General features: G+C 42.6%; 3 protein-coding genes across 9 annotated transcripts in view; 2 read left to right on the plus strand and 1 right to left on the minus strand.

Annotated features, from left to right (window-relative positions):
- LOC106744057 (dedicator of cytokinesis protein 3) overlaps positions 1 to 9,788 on the minus strand; it is a 53,411-nt gene extending 43,623 nt beyond the window's left edge. For 4 of the 7 annotated variants that reach the window (XM_014618463.1, XM_014618462.1, XM_014618460.1 and 1 more), the window contains exons 1-4: positions 5,723 to 5,796; positions 1,814 to 1,897; positions 510 to 703; positions 53 to 201 (exon numbers count right to left, since the gene is read on the minus strand). In XM_014618463.1, the coding sequence (XP_014473949.1) occupies positions 53 to 201; positions 510 to 703; positions 1,814 to 1,897; positions 5,723 to 5,762 (467 nt within the window). In that variant the 5' untranslated portion in view covers positions 5,763 to 5,796. Of the gene's footprint in view, positions 1 to 52; positions 202 to 509; positions 704 to 1,813; positions 1,898 to 5,722; positions 5,797 to 9,494 lie in introns of those variants that run through there. The other 3 variants (XM_014618464.1, XM_014618461.1, XM_014618458.1) reach the window with 1 other exon arrangement.
- Positions 9,789 to 9,894: 106 nt separating this feature from the next.
- Positions 9,895 to 13,207, plus strand: LOC106744059. The gene is made up of 3 exons (XM_014618467.1): positions 9,895 to 10,038; positions 11,269 to 11,937; positions 12,023 to 13,207. Exons 2-3 carry the CDS (start codon positions 11,596 to 11,598, stop codon positions 12,293 to 12,295), a joined length of 615 nt encoding a protein of 204 aa, XP_014473953.1. The 5' UTR covers positions 9,895 to 10,038; positions 11,269 to 11,595; the 3' UTR covers positions 12,296 to 13,207.
- A 915-nt stretch (positions 13,208 to 14,122) lies between these two features.
- Positions 14,123 to 22,984, plus strand: part of LOC106744069 (beta-galactosidase) — a 109,348-nt gene continuing 100,486 nt past the window's right edge. Inside the window, exon 1 of the mRNA XM_014618489.1 lies at positions 14,123 to 14,471. Coding sequence (XP_014473975.1) covers positions 14,460 to 14,471 — 12 coding nt within the window. The 5' untranslated portion in view covers positions 14,123 to 14,459. The remainder of the gene's footprint in view (positions 14,472 to 22,984) is intronic.

Genomic DNA, 22,984 nt, shown 5'->3' on the forward strand with positions numbered 1-22,984 from the left:
TAGAGTCGTTTCTCGTCTCTCTCTCTTTTTTTTTATTCGTATTGCAACTCACCGGTTGCCCCAGTCCACCTTATTGATTACTCGCAGCTTCAGCTCTCGTGTCTTATCGGTGGTGAGGGTGCCGGCCAAAAGCAGCCGCCGCCATTCCAGCAGCTCTCGCATCACTTTGCGCAGCGCGTTGAATTTGTATTCCTCGCGTTCCTGCGACAGAGACGGCAAAGCCGCGTGGGAGGCACATTTTGAATCATTAAAGAAATCAAAGAGAACGGAGAGAAGACGTTTTGTTTGTTGCGCGGCCCGGGGAAGATCAAACTACTCAGAAATCTATATTCCCGGAACGAGCGAAGTAACGGGGAGGGATAGCGAAAATGGAAGTTTCGCAATTTTCTCGTCATCGATCGCACTTTTAATATCTCGCCCAAACATATCGTTCTCGAGGCAGACTTCCTCGGTCGGGGAGAGAAACCGGAAGAGAAATGAAGCGCCGGGGATGTGAAATATACACTCACCACGTACAGCCTCTTCCAAATGCTGCCCCACTCCCGCAGCACGAGAGTGACTTCCCGAACCACCGGGTCCTCCAGCGGTATGACCGACTCGAAGAGACCCTCATTGTCGATCTTGCAGGGCTTCAGGTGCACGTAGGAACTGGGGAAGATCCCCTTTACCGCGCGATTCTTCGTCGAGAAGCCTCTGTACCAGCCTGAAATGGTCGCGGGGGGTTCCCCGCCAATGTTGCATTGTCCGAGCGAGCGCGCTCGGGAGTTCGAGAGTTCGATATTTTAAGTGCCAAGGGAAGAGATGATGCAGCTCGCGCAATTGTAACAATTATACGTCAACTCGAGCGCTAACAATGAAGTCAAATAATACTCGCTCGAGATGCGTCCGAACAATGAGAGGATTAATTATTCGCAGAATTTCCGTTTCTCGAGTCCTTTCTCAAGGCTTCCGCTTCCCTCCGTGTCGCAGCCATCTTGATTAATGATGTTAGAAACGAGAAAACATATGCCCGGAATTCTTATGGAATATATATGAAGTAAAGGAATATATTTCGAGATTAAATTATACTTCTGACCGATCGTTCACATTCGTAAGATATCCTGAAGAGTTTTACGTTAACAATCGCTAAGTAGCCGTAAAATCAACAACAAGTGATAAAGTCGTGAGAAAAGAATTAAAAAGCAAAGAGGAAGCTTTCGGAATATCTATTAGATGTGCTCAATCGATCACAATTTCCACAATAAGCAAATTGTGGAAACACAATAATGGTGTCACGAATTGACGAAGAATTTCGCAATAATGAAATGTTGCAATATTTCTAAATTATAATTTAGGAGCATTTTACCAGCTTATATATGCATTAATTCAATACCTTCAAGCACAATTATATTTCGAAATGTTTCAAACATAATGAAGTATTCTTCTCAATTATTCGGTAATTTTTTTTCCAAATTTAATTTTGTAAATATCTGCATTAAGAGGGGAACTAAACGGACGTTATTTTTATAGGCATACGCTTTTTCTTCGATGTATTTCCGCGAGAGATTTCCGAGCATGCGTTTTCTCGCTTCTGACGTCATGAAACAAGACGACCGTAACGAGAAAGAAAGAGAGAGACAGACCGGTAGCCTTAGGAAGAAAAGAGAAAAAAAAATAGTTCTCTTTATAATTTATGTCCGTATCATTTCATGCGATACAAGGATGCGTAATTGCGATATTGCCGTGCTTCCTGATGACTTCATCATTTCCCTTGGCATTAGACCTCGTCTCATGTCGGAGCATCGTGCGTGTGATCGTATATCAGATTTCGTACCGGCGCACTCCTCCAGGATCTGCACGGTTTCTCCGATTTCCAGGGGTAATCCATAGCGCGTGTCCCCTCGCCAATTGTACACAGCTGCAAAGAAAAAGAAATGAGAGGCATATAATGACACTGTTATCTGCAGAGAGAAAAAGGTTTCTTCAGATTTTCTATTTCTATTTATTCGACTAAAATTTATCTCGTAGAAACAACATATACGAAATATCATTTGTTTGAGTAAAAATCGTATCGTCTCATTCTAGAAAACTCTAGTATTTAGAAGAAAAAAACACTATTGTTTGAAATAATATCTTTTAATCAAATAAAATATTATTTGGTTACAATAGCATCCGAATTTCAACTCAAGTTACTATGTAATGTAATGAATGTGTTTACAAGTGTGTGTGTCATTTACAAGTCATCGACAGATTAGCATCAATTACGCATGGACCGAGCTGGTGTATCCTGTGGAGGTCACTACGGGCTTCTTTCCTAGAATTGTCAGCCACGATAAGCCAACTCCGGGGCACCGGATACGCGTGACGATGCACGTATGACGAGCCAGCTTCCGGTCCTCCGCTGGAGAAACGCACGCGAGACGCATCTCAATGAGCGCGTTTCTCTCTCTCTCTCTCTCTTTCTCCAGCTCTTTCTACATTTCTCGTGGGTGTGTTTTCTGGGCTTACGTGCGCGTAGGTACACAGGGTGTGTCAGAAGAGCATAAACAGAGAATTTGGAATGGATGTTCCTTCTCCAGTGAAAATTTATTAAAAAAAAACATCTACATGTAATATGTGAAACGTCGCACAAAAAGAAGAAAAGTTTGACGAAATTTACTCGACAATAAACAAACGAATTTCAATTGAAGGAATCAGAATTTCTAGCTCTTACGAATCAAATTCTTATAATCAGAAAAAATGTATAATCAGTAAGATAACGATCCTATTTATGGATCGAGTCCCATTAGTATTTATAACCAGAAATTCTGCTTTTTCTTCAATCAAAACGCGGTTTGATTTCATGGCTCATCGGTCGAGTAAATTCAACCAAACTTTTCGCGTGTAATTGATTCTTAACGACTTTTTAACGTATCGCCGTGGGTCGCTTTCTAATTATCGCCATCTAACACCGGACGTAATTGACGCACCGCAATTCTTAGCAATTCAACCGTCGGAGGTGCAAAGCTGCAAATTACGTCCAAGGACAGGATACGTCGCCGCTCGCCATTTTTGGGACATCCTGTATAATACGCGCTGTGTAACTCGCATTACTCATTTGTTCGCCCACTGTGCTGTCTACGAACGCGATGCGTAGGACAGAATGGCACAATTTTCGACAGCGGCGCATCGCTTCGCGTGAATTGTCCATTTTCCATCGCGACAACGAGCGTATGTAATAATACTCGATACTGCGCGTTCATTCATTCACGGAAAACACGATCGCATATACGATCCCCGTATGCACGCGTCATCAATTTTGACGAAACGGTGAACGTAAACGCAGATAACGAGTTCGAGCGGGCGATATGTCCACCGCGCGGACGTAATGCCATTTGCATGTGGCTGATGAAAATCCAGCTCGTGTGTTAACTTCGAGCTGTCCTAAGACCACTGGAGCCCGTGAAACTGGACGAGCGACATGAGCGTGCGAAACGCACAATTGACAAATTTTACAATGCAGTCAATGGCCATGTTGAAATGTTGATGCTACTCTGACGCCCTTAATTTTATAGATTCAATTTTCATACTTATTTTGAAGCTACAAATGTTCTCAATATTTTAATTATTAGCTTCATATGAATATTCAAAACGGTCTACTTCAATACTAAACATAACGGGGATAAAAATTTGAGATCTAATAGTCAAAACATGAGTAAATTATTAGTCATTAGAGTTGAACCTGTTTTTTGCTATCTTAGATTTTATCGTGTTGTATTTCGATTATTAAAATCATATGAGCATTCGAAGTAACCTATTTTAACGCTAGAAACGCTAGAAGACAAAAATGTAAGACACAATCATGATCAAGGTAGAAGTAAATTGTATCGTTAGAATTGAAGGTATTTTGCTATCTCAGCTCCTGCGTTGAAGAGAATTAAAAGTTTTAATAGTTCACACAGGACCAAAATTTCGGGTGAAATAGCGCCAGTAGCGAAATCGGCAGCGCGAATCAATGGCGCGGCGACAGTCGTCGGCCGCTTTTTCCGCGCGCCGAACAATAACAATGGGATATTTTACAGTACTCCGCCGAAGAAGGACCGACAATGCGCTGCCATGTGTTTGTCGCGAGCGCGAGAGAGAGACAGCGCGATCAATAGAATGTCACTTATACGCGGAATGTTTTGCGTCATCGGATGGCAGAGACAGAGTATTCCGTATAGTCTCGTCTGGCCTTAATAGAAAATTTCCCGGCACAGCAGGAGCCCGTCAGCAGCCGGCGATGCTGCTTTCTCTCCGTGTTTCCTACGCTAATATTTAACACCACGCTCTATCGCGTGTATATTGAAAATTAAGTTTGAATTGTGCGTTTAGGAGGACATCGAGTTCGATTCACTTGAACGAAACGATATTCGCAGGCGGATTTTTATTATACAAGATGGTGGTTACAAGATGACACGACAAAATTACAAGGACGAAATAAGGATACTCTCAGAATTTTTTCCAGCGAGATGAAATAAATACATATATATATAGTTTTAAGAACCAAGATTTAGTCGCTCGAATGAGATTTCGGTCAAAAAAATTTACCGAGTAAAGGACCGGCCGTAAAATCAGTGCGACAGCACTGTAAACATCGCAAGAGAAACGGGAAATTGTAAGTTCTTCGCATTACGCAAGGCACCGCTAAAAGAGGCATGTTTATTCCCTCGTCCTTCGCATCGAGCGCTTCGTCGTGAAAATAATAAAAAATAGAAAATCATATGAATATTCCACGGCCGCGCTCCAAAAGTATTCCCGACGCGACGCACGAACAAAGGACGAACCGGCGAAGTTCGCGTCGCACGGCTTTCCCCCATGGCTTTTCCCGGGGAATTAAATCGATAACTCCCTTTCTCGGCCGTACGAAACGACCCGTGGGGGGATCGCAGGCCTGCCGACCTACCATTCCTACCGTTCTTCCCAAATTTTCCGCCCTTCCTGCGTGGTTCTACGTTCAACTCGTCGCAGCGTTATTGTGCACGCCGTTGCTTTGTATATTTGGACTAAGAGCAAAGTGCTGCCGGCTTCGAACGTTATTAAGTCACCGAAAGATCGTATAAAAAGTATTCTCCATTTTCCCGTGCAAAATATATTTTTGAAAAAGAGAAAAGAAAGTTTCGTACGCGCAAATAATTCGCATCAGGATTGAGATTGTATAAATAATGGAGCAGGAGGCAAAATACGAAAACTAACGTAGGTGTGATAAACCTATGTTCATCTATTATGTACATAGTAGCTGGAGCTGAAGTGTTAATTTCTCTTCTCAAGCGTGTTTGCTTGTTTTATTAGATTTCACACTTTCTCATTTAATTTTTTGTCGTGCTGAAGTTTTTGCCTGAGCTATCTTTGGAAACAATCAAAGTAACATATCAGCGATAAGTGATTTGTTTGAATAAAAATTTTATTGTCTCATTCAAGAAAGCTCTATTATTTAACAGAAAGAGCGCTATTAATTTGAAATAATATCTTTTAACCAAATAAAATATTATCTAGTCTATAATAAATCTGTAAAATGAAACAATTTATAAGAAAATTATCTTTCGTTTGGAACAAATTTTGTATTCAAGATAAAGATACATATTCGTTGTGAAGTCTGAACCATCGTTAAACATGCCAGTGATGAAATTTGCGATCAAATTGATCGAATCTGAAGAAATCTTTTTCTCAGTGCGGAAGGTAGGTTCGCACAACACGACGTGTGTGCGCTCCCGCTCATACACACGTGGTGTAAAAGCCACACATGCGGAGCCGGCGTCGGACATCAATAACGCCGGTAGGTGGGGCGGGCGCGGCAGTTCGAAGGGGTCACGAAATGAAGACATAAACAATGACATCTGAAATCATAATGACCCCTGGACCCGTGCGTGTACACATATGTGTGTGTGTGTAGAAACGGAACTTCCGCCTTTTTCACACTACACTGCATGGAACATTTCTCACACCGTAGGTTCTTATATTCGACGTTACGACTCTGCGAGAGTCGCTCGCTGACAGTTTCGGCTTTCCGGATCGAGAGAATGCAACAAAATAACCGCGATTGCGAAACGCCGCTCGCTATTTTCGCTGCACGAGGTAAACGCCGAAAGGCAAGCGCATTTTTCGCGACGGAAACGCACGCTTTATGCGCGATCATAAAATGTCAAAGGCGTCCGCCAATGGCACGTCCACAAGCCGACCGGCTGGCCGGCTGAATTGCGGGAGCTTTTTGCGCGCATAAAATGTGGTTACAAACGAAGCGAAGACGAGTCGGCAGGAAGCGCGCCGATAATGTCGCTCATTGCGATACAAGCAATACATTAACAGTAATATTAACATTCGCGCGCGCGCGATTTCGAAACTCGCAATCGCGAGTTACAGCATCCTGCGCTACGGGATATTTATAGACGCAATAATTCTCACACAGCGCGAATAAGAGACGCTGAATACTAATGCGAAAATGCTTGTGCATTTCCCGTGGAAATTTATCTCTGCATCCGTAACTTTCGAGTGTGCTAAAAACGTTTACACGTACTCGGCAACGTTTGCAAAATATCACGTTTCTGCGCTTAATCGAAAGCGTTCACCACCAATCCGGTAATATGAGATTGAATATGAAATTAATAGGGAATACAATACGCTCGGATCGACAGATGTCGTTTTATCATGCAATTTCAAGCGAAACCGCAAAGCTCCGCCTCCGATCGAAGAAATTGAACTGATACTTCGCGAGGGCGGTATTGACAGGTCGTCGTAAAAAATGTATGTAGCGAATTACAAAGTTTCTTTCGATATTTTCGAGTTAAAATGGAGCCGCCTTTACGGCTCAGAGTTGGTACACGAGGGGCCCGATAATGGCAGCAATAACACATCTGCAGACTTGTTACACACACACATGAGAGAGAAAGAGGAGAGAGGGGGGGGGGGGGGNNNNGGGGGGGGGGGGGGAGTAGAACGCAAGAAAGTCACGGCACAGTGACGGTTCCACATCTACAACCGGCCGCTAAAAAGAAATAATGCATAGGGGCATGACCGCGTGAATAGTACTGTACATTGGTAGATTGGAAGATTGTGCTTTAATCGTGTCGCTGACATGCACCCTTACCGGTCTGTGCCGGTCTATATATATATATATATATACAATATTGTAGTTCCGTATATTGTATATTTATTGTATACGGAACTAAATTATTTGGATATTTGCGATAATCAAACATCTGGTCAAATGTTCACCAAATTTTAGTTAACTTATTACCAAATTCTCTTTTCAGTGTGCGGGTGTGTCTCATCTCGTGGAATTTCACGGTGCTCATTAACGGTTAATTGTTCGCATCGTGAGAACCACGTCCCACGGGATTACGTAAACAAGTATGTCTTCAAGATAAACGATCTTATCGCGAGGAAGAATGCGATAAACCGAGAAGGATTGCACGGGGATCGATGGTCCCTTTCTCCTCGACTAAAAGGTGCTATTTATCGGATTAGAGTCGCTTGCACTGCTTGGAGAAAATTGAGACGAAGACGGCGGCGACGGCGGCACGCTAACGACCTTAAACGAGCGCGAGGATTAACGCTCGCGTTAATTAATCGTGAAAAAATACCGGACGCGCAGGGGGAGGCCGCGCACAGCGACGTAAATTGATTTCGATCGCAAAGCCGAAGTCTCCACGCGCGGAGTCTCCATCGCGCACTCTTTTCGCCGCGTTGGAGATGTCGCGCAGCGTCCACGGGATCCACTTGATGAGGCAAGCTAATCGTCGTTATATGTACAATCTCTGACCATGTCATTAGACGCACTTTAATCTTTTTAATAGAATACAAGTTAGGAGGAGAAGAAAAGTTACTAATCTTATGTTTACTCGATTAGAATAATTTTCGACGTCAATTAGCACTTTTCACCTGTGCAACCTTCCGATGCGACAAACCACTTGTTTTACCCACAATTTTTGTAAACAATATTAATATTTCCCACATAAGAATTTGTTTTTCCGTTAGCAAGCGAGGAATTTGAAGTTTCAAGTCACAAATAAACAAAAATTAAATTAAATTCTTCAATAGACACACACTCAAAACTCACGTCCGTTCTCATTATTATCAACGATGCAACTAGCACGGGTTCATATTTGTTCAAGGTCATTATAACAGCCAAGTAAAATGACATAAAAAAAAAATACTTTTATGTAGAATAATGGTTCCTTAACATAATTCGATCGACAGATGAGCCGTATTATAAAACTGGTCCTCGGAAATCGATAAATTGTAAAAAATTACAGTGCGTCTAATAATACGGCCAGGGACTGTAGACATTCCGCGCGAACGGATTACGCGTATCGGATTCCGTCAGACGCTGCAACATTGTTGTTTCCTCATAAACATGCGAACCTGGCGAAACTTTTCGTGCGAAGGCGCGACGACCGTTGGCACACAGAAATCATGTGTTGACAAAATGTTATTGCTGCGTTACATTTTTAAAAAAATATTGTAAATCGTAGTCTTGTTTCTAAATATTGGAATAATATCCCAAAGAAATGTCGAGAATTGAATTTGTTCGATTTTGGGGCAAGCATTACTACGACATTTTATTCGAATAAAACCGATGAATCACGGCGATAAATCATATTCGCGCAATCATCGCGAGACATCTTTTGTCAATTCACTATGCTGCAATAATTTGCCTATTTAACGGACACGAGTTTCGTGGTTACGTCGGAAAGGAAAAGTGTCGCAACCTTCCTTCTTGCGACTGACCATATACACGTACGGTATCATCGTGGAAAATTAGGTTTTCCTAATTACTCCCAATTACAACTGGTCCAATTGCCGGCGCGCGTCAAACAGCGTGATGCGTGAGAGAGATAACATCGATGGCCCCGCAGAGATTCCCGAAAGATTCCCTCGAATTGACAGAGACAAAAAGAGACTCTCTCCAGTTAACAAGAAACATTAAATCAATCTTTTGAAATATTGATTTTATGTGGATTTTATAAATATTTAGACATAATATTTTGTAAATGTTTTTAAACTGTTACTTGATGACATTATATTTTTAATTAAAAAAATTACGATGCAGAAATATGATTTGTAATGTTTCGGTGAAACATTGTCAACATTAAGTATTTGTTACATTCCGCGTAAAGTGAACGTTTGAAAAGATCGATTTAATGTTTGTCGCGAGACGCGAGAGGAGCGAGCGTGAAATCCGGGGGCCGCCGGCTTATCAAACGCGGACTTTACTACTCGCGATCAATGCATGAATGGAGTGCACGCAGGGGCCGCTCACACACGCGCGCGCAACGTGAAGAAGAACGCGAGCGCGCGCGCGTTCTTCTCATTCCCGTCGAATTTCCGCGCGACGACGCTCTTCTCGTCGTCGAGGATGTCAGACACGGGATCGTCGTCTTCCGCGCACCGAAGTGACCTCGCGGTGGATCACGTGCCGCGGGTTTGACAGGTCCGAGAGATAGTGCGACGGAGGAGAGGGGAGGGGCGGCGAAGTATCTCTCGCCGATAAAACTCACCGACGCCGTACTTGGTGGTCTTCGTCGTCGTCCACATCTCGAGGGCCGACGGTAACGGCGACGTGGACCGGCGCTACTACATGCCACGACGACGCCGTCGTTGTGCGTGCGCGCGCGCGCGCTCACTCGCGCGAATCGACGCGCGATTTCGATATATTTTATCACCAGGAGGAACTCCAAAACACAAACATCGGGTGTGCGTTTACCGCTCACGAGTGTGTCGCACGCTCTGCGCGAGACCGCGGCCTGCCGTCAGCGGTGCGCGAGAGCAACGTTGCCGGTACGGGCCGTGAGACGAACCACAGCCGACTGACCGGCAACGCCGCCCTCCCCCGCCTGACAGGTCGGCGGCGGCGCGTCACGTGGCGCCGGTCCCGAGCTGATTCTGCTGCGCGTTTCCATGCCGCGACGTCGTTCGCCAGGGATTCTCTCCAACTTTTAACGACCGTGTCGTTATCGTCACTCAGCTTTTTCCTTGCCGTATATCACACCTGCGCGACTTCTTACGTTAACGACGCTTGTCGTTAATAAGCCAACAGCGTTGGTAAGTTACTTTTTTATTTTTATCCTATAATTCTATTATTCGTGTAATTTTACTATTTTGCTCATTATGTTTCATTTCATATATTTTATTATTTTTCCAAGTTTTTTTAATTTTAGCCGAGTTAAGCTAAAAAATTGATCACTTGGCAAATTTATTTGGTTAAGTTAAAAGTTACCTGGACGAAGGCTAATTTAATTAAAAATTCAGTTAAAATTGAATTAACGTGTTAAAGTTGAAAGTTAATTATGCACAATCATCTACCCTTACAACATAATATCTAAAATTGAGACATAAGACATCTTTAATCCCTACGACATTTTTAAAACGTATCTAAAATGTCATATATATATATATATATATATAGTTGTCTTTAAAATATTTTAAAGATGTTTTAAAAACGTCTCACATCCCAATTTTGGATAATGTGCTGTTCGAATATACATGTACGTAAATATTTTTTTGTAAGATTAACCTTTTTAACTACGGATTAAATTTATATGAAATAACGAAAGTAGCGACTATTTTATGCTTAGGATTCTATATAAAAAAAAAACGCTAGCATTTGGAGCAACGAAAAAAAATTCTGCTGGCCTTATTTTTTATTTTTCTTGTTTTATATTGCAAGAAGCCCATCATGATATTGACGAGTTATTTTTCATTTATATAAAAAAAACCAATAAAGTAAAGTCAATGCATTTTGAAATAATTAATTTAAGTCAAAAGTTGACCCATTAAATTAAATAAGTTGAGTTAAAAGTTACTTAATTTGGTTATTTATCTTTCTAATTTAACTGATTACTGGTTATCACCCAACCTTGCGTATAAAGATATGCACATATTCCACTTTTTATACAAAAATATACGCAATTGTAAATTTACCGGTGAGGGAAGGGTGAAAGAAAGCGGCACGGAAATTCCCTACATTTTGATTGGCCGCCAACACATGGTTATTTCTAATCGAGAAATTCCGATGCGTCAATTTCCTGTCCATTTCATTATCTGTCATTTAGTCACACTCGAAACTAGCGCGTCCAGAGATACCGACAAACGTTATCTCGCGAGATACTCTTTCACTTCAGCTGCTTCTGTACGGTTTTGACGTGCCTGTGTTCATAACTGAGGAAATCTTCGTAAAAATAAAAAAAAAAAAAGGAAGAACTCTCAACGTAGTTTCATGTCCATATTTTATGAACCATACCGAATCTTCCGTACGCTGCACGGAAAACGCAGGTAAGTAATTCTCTTTCATTTAAATACACGCTCGCCTTGAAAAAACACCCTCGCCGCGGGCGCTACCATTGCGTACGTGAGATCCGCCAATCGGAATACGCTACGCCGTGCGCTCGAGAAATTACCCCATAGAAATTCCCATGGAGGCTTCCCCTCTATCCGTAGTTCCGGGTACGCGGCCGGAAAAATTGACAGAGAGAGAGAAAACGGTTATCGACATACATAACGGCCGTGGACGCGTCGTACCGTTCGTTCGATCGGCGCGACCGACTACTCGCGGGAGGCTTCAGGATCGCGCGATTAGCACGTTGGCCCAAGAACGGAGACATGCGACCGGACTCGCGTAGCGTGTCGTTTACGTTCCACCGGGAAGTGTTGGCCGCGCAACACTCGCCGATAGTGGCACGGGCGATAGTGCGGCCGTTGGTGGCACGGAATTCGCGTAACCTGCGCCAGCGTCTGCAGGATCAGTTCGACCAAGCGGGCGAGAAGAAGAAGTCCAAGGAGAAGCCGGTGAAGAAGGACGCTTCGACCAACACCGACCGTGGCTGGAACAACCTCAGTCTGAGCAACGTGTCCGCGGACTCGCGCAAGGCTTTCCGGAGCGGTGCCGAGAAACTGTCCAGGACGATATCCTCGATGCGCACCACCTTCGGCACGATATCTCAGGTAAGGAAACATCGAACATTTCATGTTAACGTTCACACGAAGTTCGTCTCGATGTTGAGCCTTGTTTCTTTTTGTACGCTTTAAGAGATTCAAGTGCTCCACACGTAGACGTCACAGACTGGAGGAGCAGCACTCGCCGGGCTCGAAAATGCAGACACCCCAGACACGCTCCCGTCAGTTACTAGGCCGTACGCCGACCAAGCTCTACAGCCCCTTTGGCATCGAGTCGCCCAGACACGGATCGGACAAAGAGAACGATGCCACGCCGGTGCACGCCTCGTCGGAGTGCAACGCGCGTTACCTGCAGTGCAGGCCGTTTCGTTTCGCTAAGGGGAAAGGGTTCTCCGTGTTGAGATAAGAAGGCGGCCAGCTCTCGAAAGATATCACCGTCTCGATCTCTCTTCACTTCCTAACGAACGGGATTGCGTCGTACCTCGTGCGCGCTACACGTCGGATATAATTTATTTGTGTTCAATCTCAGAGGGAATTCCGCGCTGCGAGGATGTCGTCACAGGGCCGGCGATGATTTTATACAAGTAGCACGGGCGTCCCCGACTTTGTATACCTTCCACAATATTCATTCCATCGCTTTCTCCACGTATACACATATATCGTACACTATAATTCTCTATTTCCACTTTCTTATATATATATATTTATACCCGCAATATATATACAATACAATGCGTAACGTGCAGGGTCAACGATTTTATCCGAATGTGTGTGCGTGAAATGTTGGTGATTGAAATGATGTCCAAAAGTATCGAGAGAGATCGTAACAGAAATACATCGATACGACGACGATTTTTTTTCTTTCGTTCAATGCGCAGCTCCCATGAGGGAAAAGTCTTTTTGAGCTTGAAAAAACGCTCTAAATTCTTCACATCGTGAATCAAGCAGTCGTATTATTATAATACATTGTGATAATTGCTCGTTTCAAAAGGATAGATGCGAATATAAATCATTCGGCACTAAACAAACACGCACACTTGAATTAATAGATTAGATCTCGGCTGGGTACATTTTAGCTCTATCCTTTCCGATGATCATACGAGACATCTTCCTTTTATGATATATTGATATACACTTAGATATTCTCCGCATATAAAAAGCGGCACTTGGGCCGAAAAAGCCCAGTGAAGACTTCAACTGCTTTGAAGATCAAAGAAAGGCAGCTCTGATACGGCCTCGATGTAGCCCTACTCTCAAGTTATCACACATATCTAAACCTAATTTATTTATTGGCACGTAATAATAAAATTTTTTTATTGGAAAACCAGATGAAATGTTCGTTAACAAACCTAAGACTGTCTACTCCGGAATATGTCCCGAAAGAGATGCTATTGAAGACCAACGATATCACAGATATCTCTCGCAATTATATACAGTGTGATGGTATGTTTTTGTAAAATTGAATTTTCTCATAATTATTGACAAAGAAGGCTGATAACTCACCGAAAATGAAACGCGTGAAGGTAGGCGTCGAGTCACTTCGAACGTATTATTTCGTCGGGTAAAAGCGAATGTACTTGTTCCACTTCACACATACGACTCCATGTTGCAACACAATGTGACACATCGCGATAAGATTATATGAGCATATTCCGAAGAAATCTCGCGCCCCCCCAATTTCACTCATGTGGATTTGTCCGTTAAAACGATCGCCCGTCACTAAATTCGGCACTCTCGATACTCGGCCGCGCGCAAAATTCGCTGTCAACGTATAAAAAGTCACGCGTCGCACACCGAACGACTCGGCGAATCGCGCATGAGCAGTCTCGAACGGTACGAAATTGCCGCGAAGCGTCACGTGACGCATGTCGTAACCGACCGGCGTTATCGACAGCGTTACCAACAGCGGTTGATCTTAGAGCTGACACGTAAAGGTTAGTAAACACTTAATTTCGGACATAACAGCTTACGGAAGTGAACTGAGATGCAGAGTTTGGTCGCTGTAAGCGTGAATCGTACCGCAACTTTTACGAATATTGGCTTGAGGCGAAATCATAGCAATTACTAATTCAATTGCGATTGGCTACTAGTGATTACTCTTCAACCAATCAGAGCAAAACAACCGGTGGCTGCTACACTTTGTATGGTGGAAAGCAATCGCCAATCACGATTGAATCGGCAATCGTTAGTATAATTTGGCCGTTAGAGCTTCTATCGCAGTGTTCACCTCGTTCAGAGGACAGATCCTACGTGCGCGTTATTGTCGCAACGAATGCCGACAATAAGGATCGTATGTTGGTCGTGTTAAAGAATTGCCGTAAGGGAGTATTTGAATCTCACTGGAACAGTAATGTCGATAACGTCGAACAAAACGTATTTGTAACCGTTCGGAGCTCAAATCGTCGCGTATCTTGGAGCTGTCGAGCGAGTTTCGAACGCGTGAATTATCATCGGCAGTGCCGGGAATCAGTTTCGCGCGTGTTTCGTGCCGGAACATCGTCAAACAGCTAGCGGCAAGTGGATATATCTTGCAGAACGAACTAGTCAACGAAACAAAAGGTTAACCGTCAATGGAGAAGCTGGTACGTACCGATAAAGCAGAATCTGCAACGAGTAAGTCTTTAACTGTACCGTCGAATTATATATTTTATTTGTGAACGTAAGTCTTATACACACACAGAGATACGAAGCAAGCGATTCCTCGAAAACATAAAAGAGACAGCGCATTTGCTCGGTATTAAGAATCGGAATAATGTTAAAATGTAAAATATATTGTCGCATTTCATATGTTTTAGATATATATCACAGGTTTCTTCTTGTGATACGTGTTAACAATTGACCTATTCGACACGTTTATAGTAAAATTTCAATGTTCTTTAAAAGAGATTAGTCTCAAACATCGGCGAGATATTGTTAACATCCAACGGCTTTACGGTAGAATACATGTTCGAACATGTCGCTGTACACTTACGCCCTCTCGGCAAATATTGCGGAAGTAAAAAGCCCAACATGCTTGGATGGTAATCGCGGTAATGAAATTTTGTAGAATTTCACAATGTTTTCATATCATAGACGCACATACAAGACATATTAGTAATAAAAAATTCTAAAATGAATACAGAAAGTCATATTCATCTTAATATTATATTTATACCGGATGAGACGTGTGTGTACGGTTGGTAATGTCATCGCTCTCTAATTATCCTCGCGTGGATTCACTTTACAGTCGCACAGCCTGTTGCAAATCAGCAAATTGTTAATGGTATTTCGTTGAGTTTGCATTTTTGAATATCACAGTTCAGAATACGAAACAGAACTCGCACAATTCCAAATTAACTTTTCACGTATTAATAATTTTCAAGCGGATTTAGCGAAGAGTACGTGTCGTCATATATTCATTCATGCGTTTCGAGAAATTCGTTCGTATCTCGAAAAATATTTTGTTCGTATTTTTGGGAGACATTCGTTGAATAAAAATTAATTCACACCGATTAATTTACCCGAGTAGAATAGAAAATGACAATGACGTCAAAATGAAAATATGCATTTTATAGTAATTTTCTCGTCGTGTCTTGAATTTTCTGTTCTACCTGTGTATATCAAGTATATCAAGCAGGCTTATCAGATTAAATTAACATTTTAAATTATAAAAGGTAAACAGTAAATGCACATTTGCCGATTGATTCATATTTCAAAGCTGCTTTTTCTTTCTTTATTCGTACACACAGAGAAAAAATTTCTCACAAATTTATTTATGAGATATAAGGCTCACTTCACGGGAATAAACTTTATCTCACAAAAGTAAACTTTATTCTCTGTGAAATAAATCTCATATCTTGCAAGTAAATTTTTAAGTACTCTTTTTCCAGTGAAACTTAGTTCACATTCAATTTGCTTCTGAAACCCGCTCGTCTCGTCTCTATTCCGTGAAGAGAGAGAGTTGTTTCATCCGCGACCGAGAGAATTATGAAATCGTCCAAGTCGAAGATTCATTACGTCTAACTCAACGGTGGTTTCTTCATCGTTCTCGAAGTCACGTGTCGCGAGCGATTGTTCGGCCCCGGGAATTCGACATCCTCTAATTATATTTACACCAACTGCGACGCAACCCTTGCGGGAGGTCGGTATCTTTTTCCGTCGTGGAGTGTACATACATACAAACAGGCGCAAACGAGCATTTGAGCGATATAGAATAGCCAGAATTGTCATTAAGCTCCGTGGATGGTTTCCCATTGGGACCCGTGGGATTTCCCGGCTGCGCGTACACACATTCGCACGACAGCGTAACGTGCAGGTGCGCTCTCGTGTGTATGGCCGATTCCCCTGATTCTTATATCGACCCGACAGATCTGATATCATCCCTGGCGTTATCCCTTGGGCTCTCACTCATCTGCCGACAAAAGAGCATCTGTGCGAGCCGATCCGTAATGCTCTTGCAACCTGTTCACAAGTAGCCTTGCCCTACGCACAGCATGAATTCATTATCAGTCTAGTATAAACATATTGCCCGTCGCGGGGCGGGGTGCTGTCAGTCAACAGAGCCGCTCTTCTGATCCTACGTTACGCTTCTCCTAACCATGACCGCGTACAAGTTTCCACGCTTTGGAGAGAGAGAGAGAGAGAGAGAAATTCCCTCCGCTTCGTCGATCAGGCGCGAATTCGTGATACACACTGAGGAAAAGATTTCTTGAAATTTCATTAATTTTATCGCATTCAAACAGATTTCATCATCGGCATGCTCCGAAGAAACTAACGTTTCGATTACTAAGTACGATTGTTAGACTCTTCAACGGGTGTGTATCTTTATTTTAAATAAAACATTTGTTCGGAACGAAAGATAATTTTCTTACAAGGAAATCATTCGTTTTATTGTGACCAGATAATATTTTATTCGGTTAAAAGATATTATTTCAAATAATAGCGTTCTCTCCGTTAAATAATAGAGTTTTGTAATCAGCCAGAGTTTGTCGGTCAAATTTCGGGACACTTTGTATATGTGGCGCAGAAGGACGAGACGTGCAAAATTAATTTCTCCCTCCCGCTTCTCGATTGTTCGACAACTTTTTTCTCTTCTGAGCTTCTCCCTGTAATAGAATGAGAAGTTGCGTATCATCGAGATATCGTCGCGCCCCCCGTGTTCGCTTTCGACTGTTCATTCAACTATCCTCCAACATTTTACGCAAGATAATGTGACACGCACGCGAAGTAGAGAATGCTTCGAGCCTCTTCAGGTTGCTCGCAGAAAGTTTCCGTCAATTTCCAAAGACGAGAAATGCTTCGTGCATTAATGTGACGACGATCAGCCGAACGCTGGACAGTGATTGAATCTGGTGAAGTGGGGGAATAACGAGCTTCGAGAGAAAAGATTCGACGAGGCAGCGGGATCACTGTAGCGTCCGTAATTCCGATTTCCATCAACGATAGCGCAACGAGTCGGCCGCGGAAAGTCGCAGTTATTTTTACCGTAGGCTCAGACCATCCTTGGTTGCCTTGGTCGCACCTGTACATGCACGAGTAGCGCGCGCGTGTGTGGTCAATCCCCGACTTGGCTGTGTATGCAGGACTGCGGTGGCAGGTGACGGCGTGTTGTGAGCTGCATAATGAATAATGCCAAAGCCGAACCACAAGCCGTTCCTGTCCTTCCACTTGGCTGACTGAATGACAGCCAGTCTAGGAAAAACCACTGATTGGCTGTACATACCCTCTCCCTCCTCTCTCTCTCTCTCTCGTGCTGCTTGTCACATGCTCTGTGTGTGTCTACCGGCGATCGAAATCAAGCTGTACGACGGGACTTGATTTTCGTATTTCTGGGACACGCTATCGGCGAATTCGCGATGGATTTCGCGAAACATCGTCGCCGCCACCGCTTGGAAGGAGAAACACGATGACTAACATTAAAAATAACATCGGCGTTCGAGACACTCTCTGTAAATTTATTACTCCGGGACAAAAGGTGGGGGAGATTAAGCGCCACTTTATTATAGCACAGTGACTCATCGCGAGACGGTTTATCATTGTTGAAAAACCGCAAATAGCACGTCGAACGGAATTATGAAAGGGTGCGTCAATATTACATCCTAATGTTGGAAGATGGTACATGCGGTACGGTCCATTTTATTGGTGGCGCGATCGAAAAAGGGTTGACTCTGTATCGGAACGCACAATAAGATAATCGGAGGGTGATCCTTTCTTTTTCGCACGAAGAGTTTCGCGTGTGTGTTTTTGAACAAAAATCGCGTCTAAAAGTGTGACATTAGAGCAGTGTCTTTCCTGCGTTTTAAGCTCGTAAAAGTTTGAAAAATTTGGTACCTTTTTTTCCTTGTAAATAAGATATTCGCGGCTTTATTACTCGCAACACGGACGAAAATGCAATTTAGGTAAATTAGAATTTAAAAGGATGCACGTCATTTGTTGGAATGAGCTGAACAATTTACGACGCTCTTTAAAAATGGAAAATTCTTTCTTCGGATTGCTAAACGAAGCGCGAAAAGTCACTTCCGAAGTTTCCTCGCGCCTCTCTCACATGTATCTCCAGTTTTCTTCTGGAAGCAGATGGTTGACGCGACGTCATTACCGGCGTAAGATAAATTATAATTAGCAGAGCCCGTAATATCCTTTGAATAAATGAGTAACCGCCAGCGGCAAATATCCCTACGCTCGTCTCGTTCGTTTAAGTCGAGGTCTCGCGACTCATTTCTTGTCACACCTTTATATTCGCGTTAAACATAAATTGATGCAAAACTCCTCTCTCTCTCTCGGCGTGGGATACTTCGTTAACGATTCCTCGTCCTCGCGTCGTGCGAAAACTGTTAAAGCGGTCGGAGAAATATTTTCACTCTCCGACATTATTCGGCACCACGCAGAGTCGCTCTTTATGAAAAGCAAACTCGGGTTCTATCAAAGGGCGTGTTCAAAACTAAATTTGGTTACTGCCAGTGAAAGACGTAAAATTGGCAACATTGAAAATTACTGGTGCTACGTTTCACGTTTGGGTGTCTTGAAAATTTCCTTATAATTAAGGAGAAAATGGATTGTGATAAATTAAGTAAAGTAACATTGAAAGATTATGAGATTTAGAAAACGTATTAGAAATAATTTCTAGTATTTGAAACTACCTTCTTTTCATCTCCATTGTTACTTCATAAAATATTTTTCGTAGCTCTTCATCATTATGATCATTCGAGGAATAACTGCCAGATAATTCAAATATATGTTCAGGAGTAACATATTTTTCCACAATCATTATTTATTCTATTATTATTTTATATTTTATTCATAATTTGCAAAATGTTTTTATACGAGTAGCAAGAATCCTCACTTTTTGTGTGTATAAGTCTAACATCTTTTTATCAGCTGATTTATTGGTGAGAGAAACGAAATTGACAGGGCCAATAATTTTCAGTGCTGTCAACTTTACCTCTTCTATCGGCAGTAGCCAAATTTATTTTTTCGAACACGCCCAAAATCGAGGCGACTCTCGAGATATTTCGGAAAAAGACGCATAACTCGGAAAGCTCGAACGTCGAAAAATTATCGCGCGTTTTTAAGACAATTTTTTTTTATCAAAACTCGAACAGACTAAATGATACGCGAGTCTGATGCGATAATTAACACGCGAAAAAGTGCGTTTCTCTTCAGGGAGAAAGAGAGAGAGCCCTTCTTTGAGAGCCCGATGGACGGCAAAGTACAGATTAAAATCGATCATACTCGATTGCGAGCGTAAAAGCTCCCATTTGTCCGTGTCCATCAAAAGCCACATTATCGGTATTACGGACGGTTCGGCGCGCATTGATCATAGCCAGATTTCCGAGCGCTCGCGTCACGAGGCTTGGTTGTACGTGTAAGAATCGCAAACGCGTTTTCTTTCAGCGCCTGAAATTGATCTTACGAGTCGCGTAGACGGCGTCAGTAATTCGACGGCCGATCCGGAACGCAGGTGATATCAATAATGTGGCTTTTGACGGACACGGACAAATAGGGCTCTTACGTTCGCGATTGCACGATCGATTTTAATCCGCGCCGCCCGAGAAGCTCGAGCATCGCGCGGGAGACGTTTCTTTTCTTTTTTTCTTCTTTCCTTTCCCCTTGATTTATTTACTAATTATGTGCGACGCGATAACGATAACAAAGAGCGAGGTGTGATGCGATTTTTGACAGCTGTCATTCCGCCTTTTCACAATGGATGAAAGTGGTTTCCCGGGAAAGCTTTCGCGGACGGAATTCTTCTTCCGGGTCCGCATGCCATCGTACTTTCCGTTTCCTAGAACGCTCCTTGCACGCAAATTGGGGTCAACGTGAATACTTAATACGAAACTGTGGTCGAGTAGGAGTCAAGGTGCAGTGATGGGAGACAGAGAGAGAGGAAAAGGTCATTTGCCGTTCGTGCCGGCGTGCGAACTTAGTTAGGCCGTCTAATCAAACGACTTCGCACGGCACATCAAGCGACGATGTATGCAAAATGATTCCTCCTCCCGGTTCCGTAAAAGTTTCCTCGAATTATCGAGCTCACCCGCTCTCATCGCAATCATTTTCATAGTCGCCGATTTTGTCACGCAACAACTCGCACTCGCACCTTAAAAATGCAACGTCGCTCTTCCGTTACATTTATTTCTCTCTCTCTCTCTCTCTCTCGTTCCTGGCCACAACATCCGAATACTAAGCACATCCGGAATATTAAATTAACGGAGATCGCTTCTCGAGATAAAATAGTCAGACGTAAATTCGGACATGTGTTTGGAACCTCGAAAAACCAGAGGGAATAAATTCGCGTATGTGCGTTCTAATTCTTGCTGCGAGGTCCACCGAATGCCGACCTATAATGTAGTTTACCTTGTCTATTCTGTATAGAAAATGCTCTCCTACCGAAACAGAGGAGAAATAGGATTACCCGTCGCATATAATAGACAGTGGTGAATAAATCATCTCAAAGAAGGCGAAGCTTCTCTTTCAGTTTAGTCAGCATCTTTATCAAATTATACATAAGCCAACCTATCCTTGCGAACTCACACACGTGCAATATTATGAGCTTCTCATTAATATTTGCAGTAGGACAGCGAATATGGAAATGGATGCACTTCGTACTTTAGCCTCCTACCAGAGATCTCGCGTTGGCTGCGCTCGTCTAAAAAATGTAACATCTTTCTTCTTCGTTACCTTTATTTCTCTCTGTTCTAACCGCATCATCCGAACATGCGAAACGCTAAATTAACTAACTGCTTTTAAGGGTTCACTTTTTATGTACGAGCTCTGCGATAGAACGACGACGAGAAGGCGATAAAGTATCACGGACTTGACATCAGTTCGCCGAGTTTGCCTATTTGTCGCGCGCTATTTATACAAAAAAATATATATAATTACCGTTGATCTCTGAACGTCTACATGTCGGCGGGAATTGTCTCATTATCGAACATGCAACAACCGACATTCGACTCCTGTTTTCCGCGCGTCGCTCGATTCTTCATTCAATTGTCTCTTAATTTCTCAATTTCTTCAGTTGGTCCGTAAATTTATTTTCTTAAGGATCTTTCAGATTTTAATAGTTATTCCATCGAAATACACACACACACACACGCGAGATTAGAATTTCTTCATTCTAGCAATCTAGTAATTCAGAATTCAGAATAGAAAAATATATTCTTTTATTGGACACGGGATACGTTCCGAGATTTATCAGAAACCTTTTTTGCGTTCGACCATACGTCTATCGGTACATGTGATATGTTCACAATATATGTCTAACACGGCAGTCCTAACCCTTACAAAAATATTTCACCGTTTTTTCACCGCCCGTGAAAAACTGTTAGTTTGAGCAGTGAAAGCGTGTACTCGGCTGAGTGAGCATATGACCCCGGTCGGAAAGGGACATTTTTCCACGAGTGATTACAGCGAATTGCATACGAGTGGTATTAACGTAACTATAATGAATATTTTTGAGTAGTAAACATGTACAGTGCTGCGTGCAAATTTGAAACGTGCAAACGTACATTCAGCTACGAGCGCAAAACTCTACTTGTTCAAAACTCATGAGCAGTCTCACGTTGAATATTTTGAAATAGCACGAGTAAAAGTGCACGACTCTTTAACTAAGCTTCCTCCCGTACTTTGAAACGAAACTGAGTAAAAGAGGAGCATATTAACACGCTGTCATTCATCTCAAGCTGGAAAACGAGTGTTGAAGGTGACTAATCTGCTGAAGAATACTCCTATATATTCACACGTAACTCGTCATATTCTTTTGCTTAATAGACTGCGCGCGCCTGAGAGTGCAAAAGAGGAGCGTAAAAATGATAGAACGAGTTCAAAATTAGCCGAAAACGGACCATACGAGGAGTAAGAGCGATGAAATGTTTTTGTGAACGAGCCGAAAGTATTACACGTCAAGGCGCGAAAAATAATTAGTTTTTTACGACCTCTCAAACATTACGTAGTGCGATATTCTCTTGCTTTTGTGTCAAAATAATACGTTATAAATCATGTTTGTAAACATTTAGCACGGATTCGTTGAGCTTCTTCGCGCTCTATTAACCATTACCTCACGGAGAAAACAAATTTTGCTGCAAATGTTTGTCAATATAGCGACAGCGAAACAAAATTTGTTTGGACAGCAGAAAGATTTGTTAAGAGTATTAATTACTATTTGCTGGATATACGGGCAGCAAGATAATTTACGCCAATTAAATTTTATTGCTTGTAGCAACGACGTTTCGTTACAACAGCAAAATTATTCTTTCCGTGTAACAAATCTCTTAGCTGTCGCAATGTTGACAAACAACGTCTCAGCAAAACTTGTCTTCTCAGTGCTTTCGGTGTCATCACGATCCTATCCTTTAAAGGGGAGAGCGACGATCGCGTTATTCGGCAAAAATTCGGCGTTACGTTGCGAGCGCGTATATATATCACCGCGTGTAATCGCGTGAAGGAAAGATGGCGCTTATCCTCTAATACAACATTCCGGCCATCCTCGCCATCGTGGTCACTGCAGTCGCATTAGTTAGGACTAACAACGCTGGCGGACAATCAAAAGCTGATGGGCCATGATTCGCTATGATAATGAACCATGAATATCGCATGAGGCGAGCGAGCTGGGGACGCCAAC

The sequence above is a fragment of the Dinoponera quadriceps genome, unplaced genomic scaffold (genome assembly GCF_001313825.1).
Source record: "Dinoponera quadriceps isolate SergipeBrazil2010 unplaced genomic scaffold, ASM131382v1 scaffold1325, whole genome shotgun sequence".
In the NCBI taxonomy this organism is placed as follows: Eukaryota; Metazoa; Arthropoda; class Insecta; order Hymenoptera; family Formicidae; genus Dinoponera; species Dinoponera quadriceps.